The 8,808-nt window shown below is 42.9% G+C and overlaps 1 protein-coding gene across 2 annotated transcripts in view; it reads right to left on the reverse strand.

Moving 5' to 3' along the window:
- HOMER3 (homer scaffold protein 3) overlaps positions 1–7,747 on the reverse strand; it is a 31,615-nt gene extending 23,868 nt beyond the window's left edge. For both annotated transcript variants that reach the window (XR_008821587.1, XM_056337374.1), the window contains exons 1-3: positions 7,599–7,747; positions 7,019–7,134; positions 6,435–6,601 (exon numbers count right to left, since the gene is read on the reverse strand). Coding sequence is in view for 1 of the 2 variants with exons in the window: in XM_056337374.1 (XP_056193349.1) it covers positions 6,435–6,601; positions 7,019–7,134; positions 7,599–7,614 (299 nt within the window). In the remaining variant the exon portion in view is untranslated. The remainder of the gene's footprint in view (positions 1–6,434; positions 6,602–7,018; positions 7,135–7,598) is intronic.
- Between the last annotated feature and the right edge of the window lie 1,061 nt (positions 7,748–8,808).

Below are 8,808 nucleotides of genomic sequence, written 5' to 3' on the forward strand. Positions count from 1 at the left end.
GCCGCAGCCCCGGCGCTGCCCCCGCTCCGGCTGTCGGGCTCCCCCTTCCCCCCGGCACGGAGGGGAGCGGCAAGAGGAGGTGGTGCCTCACTCCGCAAGCCCGTTCAGACAAAGCCGTCTGCGGCGCCCTCAGCCCCGCAAGTTGCTCCCCGCAGCCCCGCCAAGTGCAGCCCCGCTCCGGAGCGCCAGTTCTTTGTTCTCTCCCCGATTTCTCCCCCCTCCTCCTCCTCCTCCTCTCCCCCCTACCCGCCTCCTCCCTCCGCCAACTGCCCCATCTCGGTCACATTTCTCTGCTTCTTCTCCTGACTTTATTCCCGGGGCCGGGGCCGGAGCCGGCTCGGCGGCACCACCTGCCGGGCAGAGCCAGTAGAGCCGGGGCCGACGGGGCCGGGGCTAGCGGGGCCGGGGCTAGCGGAGCCGGGGCTAGCGGGGCCGGGGCTAGCGGAGCCGGGGCTAGCGGGGCCGGGGCTAGCCGAGCCGGGGCTAGCGGGGCCGGGGCTAGCGGGGCCGGGGCTAGCCGAGCCGGGGCTAGTCAGTCCCGTGCCCCCGACCGCCGCTGTACCCCGGCCCCCGGAGGGTTGCCGCGCTGCGCTGGAGAACTTAATGGGCGCTGGCTCCCCATGAAAACTAAAATCGTGGGGTTTAATCTCAGTCTAGACATCTGCTCTATCAGAAATAGGGCGCTCTTTGTTGTTCTTTTATGAAGTCATTTCTGCAAGTGGAAAATTAACATAAATCATGAAGACGTTTGTATGAGATGGGAAAATAGCCTGGGAAGAAGGGAGCTGCGTGAAAGCGGAGTGTGGATCATGAGCCATCAGCCACTCCCAGCCTGCCGCTGTGGCCGGAGCACCCCCGGCTGCAATGCCCAGGCTCCGAGCAGGAGAGGAGGGGTACCCCTGCCCCCCCGGGAACCGCTGCCCAGGCCCAGTGCCCGCACCTCCAGGATGCTGAACAACCAGAGAGGGCTCACAGGAGAGCCACGAGAGAGAACACAACAAGCTTTGTACTGAAAGAATAAAAGCGCTTCGTCTGTTCGTCAAGGAAAAAGATACAGTGTGACTTGATCATAACCATAAAAAACTTCCTGGCAGAAAGGAATTTTATACAAGAGTGCTTCTGAGTTTCACCAGCACAGGTGGCACAAGCCCTGCGGGCTGGGAGCCCGCACAGAATGGGTCAGTCTAGGAATAAGGTACGTTTTTTCATCATAAGGGTAGAGATGCTCTGGTAGCCTGGCTTCGTGAAGCCAACGGAAAGCCACAGCAGGAACAGATCTCTCCATGCCTGCTCCTTTTTGGCATTATATTCAACAGGTTTGCAGCAGAGATTCTGTGCACAGCAGCTGCTCTGGGTGCTGCTGGCAATGCACAGTGGGTGTCCACCCCTACGAAAGAAGAATGGGGACCTGCTAGTGAACACTACCTATTCCAATGTGCTTGTGGTAAAACTCAGAATTGACCAGTATCAGCTGAACTGGGTGGGGTGTGGTTGTTCTGGGCCTTAAGTTATAACTCTGAAGCTGTAGACAAGTTTTACAGAGTTTTGAGATGGCAGCAACTATGCAAGCTTCTCATACAAACAAACCTTAGTAAAGAACCTGAAATTTGGCCCTGGCAGGAAACTACGTTTGCATTTCCTCGCAGGCACCCTGACCAGTGCACTCAAATCCTGACCGAACACCAGCACTCCTCACTCCATTCCCAGAAGTGCCTCAGCTTCGCTTTATAATACGCCACTACCCCAACTTCCCATGAGCAGGCTCAGTGGTGCTGAGTTATGTCACTGCTGGATGATCCCAGTCCCCTTTATGGTCTTTACTTATCAGGACATTTTAATAGGAAATCTTCCCAAGAGAGATTTTGTTAATCCCTGCACATTAATTTCTCCGTGGGTTAAAAACTTTAGAACTTGCACCAAAATAGTAAGCTCTGTACTGGTAATTTTACAATTAAAGGTGGAAGTAGCACTCATAATTCAGCAATATTCATATCAGATTTCAATACTAGCAGCACAAACACGAGCAATAACACCAGTTCCCACACTGCTTTCTGCGGTTTATCTCCATCCTACTTTATAAGGTATTTAGAAGGGAGATTCACTGAGCTGTAATTCTTTGTCTCCGGTGTCCCCACAACTATTGCCTCTGTGTTCAGGGTTATGGTTTGCTGCTGGTGATTTTGAGTGTGACATCAAGATGTATTCTGAGCACACTAAGGTGTTTGAAACACAGGCAGCAGCTGTCAGCACAGAAGATTTCTGGCACCGAGAGCTGAACTGAGGTTAGAAGCAATGGGGAAGGTTTGTGTTTTCATAGCATATTGGTGTACATGCAGAAAAGCCATTGCAGGGCACAAATCGGAGCAGTGCTGGGTGGCTGTTCCAAGCTGGCAGCTGAACAAGTAGCTCAAGGACTACCTCGGCTCTGTCGCAGCACGGAGCACCGGCAGTCCTCTTGCCCCATATTCTCCGTCCTTCCTACGTGCAACATGGCAACCAATGACAAAAGGACTAAAACTGCACCAAAGACACTACTGAAAGTAGGGCACAATATCTTTCATATCGACCTGTTAACTGTAACTTATCTACAGCTTCTCTTAGCTAATTATTTTACACATTTAAATTAGGGTAATTAGATCAGCAGGAATTGAACTAAAACCAAATGCTGGTAGCCTTGTGAGGATTTTCAGAAATGGGATTTTATATTCCATCTGAACTTCCTTTCACTACGGGAAGAGAGTAAGTGTCCCCAAAGATAAGAATGGAAATTTCTATCACTTCCTATGCTGTTAGTTACATACCACTACCCAGTCTGTATCATTAATTTCCATATAGCCCTTTGCATATAGGGAGAGGGAATATAGGTAAAGGAGCCCTGCAATCTAGAAGTAGACCCCCTTTCAAACAGTGAGACAAGACATGCACCTCAGATGTTGTTTCTGCATTGCTCTAACAAAATCACTGAAATGCAGCCAGGCAGATCTTGGCGTAACCGTTTGCCAGCAGCTATCCAGTCTTCCGATTTTCAGATGTCCGTTGTATATAGTTCTCTTGCTCACACTTCATGCCTATGGCTTCACCTTGCTAGGAAAGGCTGACACTGTTCCCACCTTTACATCCTTCTGTGGCAAGTGCAAAGATTGCTCTGTTGGTAAGCAGCAGCGTTAGCAGACACGGTAATCCATGAATTTGCTTCTTACAAGTTCCACAGCTGGCCTCACCTTCCTTCTATGGTATTTGCATGCAATACCCAAGGAGCTGTTGTTGTTATGAAGCGTAACAGAATAATTTGACCCTGGGAGAAAGAAGGCATCCTAAGAGACTGTGACTCCAATTCAAGATAAAGCAGTTTAACGTATTTATGTTTTAAGGGAGAAAAAACACTGCATAGCCACTTCTCCGGTCTTTTTTCCTCTCCAGGTATCTGTTTGTACACATCGTCTTCATTTCCAAGCATTCCTGTTTACCCTGATAACAGGTGTTTTGCTACAGCTGGCAGAAACTTGTTTTGTGTGCAGCTGGAAAAAAATGAGCTGCCTGTGTCTAGAAGAGCATTAACCTTGTACTTCATGCATGTCTGGCAAGAGACAGAGTGAGGCAGCATAGTCTTTTGTTCAGGGATTTTCCTGATCAAGAACCCCTGTTATTTTCCAAATGAAAGAAAGTAAAAGAACATTTATTTGAAAATGAAGGAAAAAGTGTCTCAGAAAAAATGCTCTACTTTCAATGGCCTTTAAGAAAAGGAGCTATGATGTCTGAAAGTTGACCGCAGCTCAGAAATAAATTCAGAACAACGCAGTACTTAAGCTGATTCATGACATTTTTGGACAGAGGAAGATGTATCATAAAGGTCACTAAAAACACATTAGAAAAATAAATGCATGGGAAGTGTTTTGAAAGCCTAAATAGAGGGAAGGGAAAGGGAAAGAAAGGTAAAATATAAGAAGATGACTCAGGAACTTCTAACAAAGCACCAGATCTGACACCAATACTCACTATGGTCAGTGACAAGTAATTTCACCTCACATGTGAAATGAGAATAGTAGCAACCTCTTGGGGCACTGGGAGACTTAATTAGTTGCTATTCGTAGATTAAACAGAAAGTCTGAAGGTGAAAGCACTAAATGCTAAGTATTATTAGCTTCTGAAGTATTCATTTCTGTAATTGGGCAACCCCAACATTACAAGAAAGTGGATCAGTGTCAATTTTTGAACGGAATTTATTCTTAAGGTTCTATCATGTCAAAAAGGTACCCAAATAAGGAACTTTTCTTTTAAAAGTGGTAACTGGTAACACATCTATGTAATACACAATGCAGCTTGTTATCTTCAGTTCAGAGTTTCTCACTCTTACCCAAATTTACATTCCCCATTCCTTACCAGGAAACACCACGTCATCTCAACCAAACAGCTCGGCAAGCGGCAAGCTCCCAGAGCTCTCTGTGAAACCTGTGCTGTGCTGCGCACCGGCGCTGTACGCCTTAAGAAAAGCTCACAAGCGTTGACTCATTAACACCAGACATGTTTGTTTGTGTGGCTGAACTCTTCCTTGCCCTGCTTGATCCCTCTGTAGCCACTGCTGGACTTCCCAAGCCTGCTGTACCAGTGGGTTTTGAGCTGGTTTCTCTGCTCTTCCAAGGCAGAGATAAATGACCCTTGTAGAAGTTCCAAACCAACAAGAAAAAGAAAAGGAGTGCAAACCCAGCCCTCAAGAGTTTTAAGCCAAGCTTCTCTCTTTGGCTGTCCACAGATTCCTGTTTTGCTGCCTCGCTCAGCAAAGGTGGGACTGAAAATCATCAGCTCCTGCTTCACTACACCTTTTTATTGTGGCAGTAATGTGGGCTTCCTCTGTCTTTTCTTGGGCATAAAGGCCATAGCAGGCCACAGCGATAAGGAATCCCTTCCTTCCCTTTGGATTTCTCAACTGAGAGACAATCGTAAAAACCAGCCGCATCCATTGTCACATTAAATATTGCTATCCCTCCACCATGGAGAAGACATTTAGAGTCCTCGGCCTGCAGTCTGCTCCCATTAAACTTCCATACTATGCTTGCCAGAATCGACAGAGGAACACCTTCAAGATGAACATTGTTTCCAAGGGTAAAGAGACATTTTCTGACACTATTTTCTGAAATTATGAAGCTAATTTTTTTAAGTAAGAGCACTGGGAATTTAAATTACATAACCAAATACATATTCAAATAAATGTAAAATTGAATTCACCAGTCTTGACAATGGGTAATGAACAGGTAAGGGGTAAAGACAAGGAAATCCCATTACTAACAGGTCTTACTATCAGTGACGTCTCGCTGGCCTTATTCCCACTGATGTGCAACAGAATGAATACGGGACAAGAAGTTTAAGACTTCCCAATTTTAGTCTGATTTTTACTCACCTGTACACATACATAGCCATGGACAAAGGAATTCACCTTCGTATGCCTCAGTTTCTATAGTTAATGACATCTCTTCACAGAAATGCTTTGATGTCTGCACAATGCTTATATCAGCTGTGTAAAAGTTGCCCAACTGTCCCACTGATTGCCTTATTATCCTTTGTTGTGCAGTCTAAAATATACAAGACTAAAGACAACTCTGACTTTAAAGAGACATAAGTGAAGGTAAGAGACACATCTTGTGTCACAAAGAAAGCAATGGATCTTGCAACTCCTTACAAAGTTACTGCATAATACCAGATCACACACACCTGCAGTTATACATTAAAAGTAATTAATTTCCCAATCCCATTGAAAATAATAAAATTAATTTTAAACAGCTGATAACAAATAACCTTCTTTTGAAGCATACTCCTGAACAGCAAAGCATGTCATGTATATGCAGAACAGCACCCTAAAGCAGTGACAGATTTAATAGGACATCCGATGCGTCCTGTGATTTCTGCAAAGCAGGTGTGGGAGCGACACCAATAACTTCAAATAGGTCACGTTTATGCTTCCCCTGAGAGTAAGAGTTTCAGTCTGAACTGGGGTGTTCTGACATTTAGATTGAGAGGGTTAAAAGCATTAGGCAGTACTAGCTCAGCATGGGTTTTTTTGGTCTTAGTTCAAAAGTAATAATCAGTTCTGTGTTTTTCTATAATGCAAGTACTCCAGAGAGCATAAACTGGACAAGCACTTTGATCACATTAAGTTAAAGTATTATTTCTTAAAAGAAATGTTCACTTACCTACACTAAGGCAGCTGGAAGCATCCCCATATTTCACACTTTGAACTAAATTCCTGGGGGTGAGGGTGGAACAAAACAGAAAAAAACAAACCCAAAACCCAAATATATGAAAACACAGACAAGAAGTGTTCCAGCTGGCTTCATTCCATTTCTAGGAATCATCCTAGTTTTGTGTTACAGACATTAAGAGTGCCCTGATAAAGCAATCTCACATCAGGTGTGCAGCTGATACAGTAGCTTTTTACTTACCTCGTATGACCAGTTGGATTTGACAGCAGAAGACATTCCTTAGCAGACTGAGACCATGCGCAGTAAGGATCCCGTGCCAAGATGCAATCCAAGCAGTACTTGTACTGGTGGCACTCGGAAACTGGAAGCTGTACCACTTGAGACAGGGACTGTACATAGAGCATGCCCTGGAAATGCAGGAGGGAGTTCTTTTACAATAGTGAGATTTTAAGCTGTTATTTTCTAATATGGATCAAAAGATGTTCTGGTATTTATTAAAAACATCAATAAACTAAAAATCTTGTAAGAACGGATGGTGATGAGAAAAAATCCTAGCTTTCCAGAGCATGTAAAATGACAACGAGTTCCTTCCCTAATTTTTTAATGAACATAAAGGCTTGTTTCAGTTATATTTTGACACACAGAATTCATTCTTCTACAGAAAAAAGATGTTTTGTGCTTCTGTTATTAACGAATACATGATAGAAGCAGAATTATGAGACATTTACAGGCTATTTAAAAGCCAGAAGAACAACACAGAAGAGCAAGGCCTGAGGCAAGCTATTACAGCAGTCACTTTCCATATGTAGGGACAGAAGTTCTACCTTTTCAGCAGACAGCTGGAGAGATCGTACAGGCTCAGGAGACAGAAACAGCTGTAGCTCTTCCACAACGAACATTCCCCCATCACAATTGAAAGCTTTATGCAAATATCCATCATCTACATAAAATGAAATGTATTTCTGAAGATAAACTTGTTTAAACATAGCATAACATTTTAGCCTGATAATTCATGTTGAAATTAGATAGAGATTTAGAAGACATTCCTGGGCATAGGGAATTTTTTAAATTCTTCAAAGCAATTCTTATATTTTCTTTCAATAAAAGAGAAGTGATGATTTTTTTCAGTGGAAAAAAAGACCTCAAACAATCCCTGAATTTGCAAATATTACGTCAAGTCTCCTTTGATATGGAAAGTTTCTAAAGAGAGGCTTTTAATGTCCAATAAGCTAAACACATTTAATCTAACTGGGATGAAAATATTAAACCAGCAAGACAGCTTCTGAATGCAAAAATTCAAACAGAGCTGATGAATACTTTTACTTTTTTGAAGTCTCAGAAAAACAATCTGGAACAAAATACTTAAAAATCTATAGTATTTTTTCCTAAAATAAATGCACTTACCTGTTCCTAGAAACATAATATCATAGGTTTGTTTATCTAGGCCCGTGTATCCTGGTATAGTTTGAACCTCTCTTCAGTAGCACCAGTCTATCACCAATTGGATTTACAGATTTATCCATTAGAGGGTGATCTCTAACAAACTGCAAAACTTTGTCAGGCAAGTCAGAAGTATTATACCCAATACTCCGGGCAAAATTGTCAATGCACTAGGAACAAAACAAAACGCACATGATTACAACTGCTTTCACGTTTCACTAAGTTATATAAAAAAGGTGTATTTCCTTCTAAACATTTTGTGATTTCTACTTATCTTCAAAAGATAAAAATCATTATTTTCCTCACACTTTATGAACTAGCTAATAATCCCACATCTCTGGAGGAGCAGAACTGTAAGCAAGGCAGTTTTTCTAGGAACCTTTGTATGATGGAATGAGAATGCATGTATCTCTTTGCTGATTGACCTAATAATTTGTTACCAAAAAAGATAATCTAGAGGTTCTCCTTTAATTATAACAAGTAAATTCATATTTACAGCACCAGGACGTGGAACTGGCACTTCTCCCCTGTACACCATCCACTTAACAGGGGCATGTTCCAGAGTTACTGGTCCTTTGTAGCTTCCTTTGGAGAAGACTTCCTGAATATTTTCCATATTGTATGCAGAAACAGCTGATATGTCTTATCTTCCACTTAGAAGAAAAAAAACCAAACCCAAACCACAAAACAAGTTTTATTGGCTCTTATAAGGAATACTGTAAAATAACGCAATCTCCACAGTGCACACTGCTGCTATCTTTTTCGGGATTACCCAAAAGATCCCTAACACTAAAAATACTTCTCTGTTGCTGTTTTCATGATTCACTAAGAAGATAATAAAACAAAGACACTCATAAAAGATGGTATTAAATATGTTTTTTTAAAAATCAAGAACCTCTCTCAAATAAATCAAAGCAAATTAAGAGAATGAGGATCATTTGACCACCTTTCTTGTAAACAGACAACTGAGGCCAAGTATTACACAGTAATCAACGTTTTGACAAGATTCTCCTCCCTTTGGCTCCACGCTTCTGACACAGACCATTAATCCCTTTAACTCAGCTTACTGAAAAACACAATACTCTTCCTCTTTGCCTCCATTTATAATGCTTTTCAAAATGATGACTGAAAATTTAGGCAGACTTTTAGGATCGGTTACTGATGTGATTTCAGT

This window comes from Falco biarmicus, chromosome 4 (assembly GCF_023638135.1).
Source record: "Falco biarmicus isolate bFalBia1 chromosome 4, bFalBia1.pri, whole genome shotgun sequence".
In the NCBI taxonomy this organism is placed as follows: Eukaryota; Metazoa; Chordata; class Aves; order Falconiformes; family Falconidae; genus Falco; species Falco biarmicus.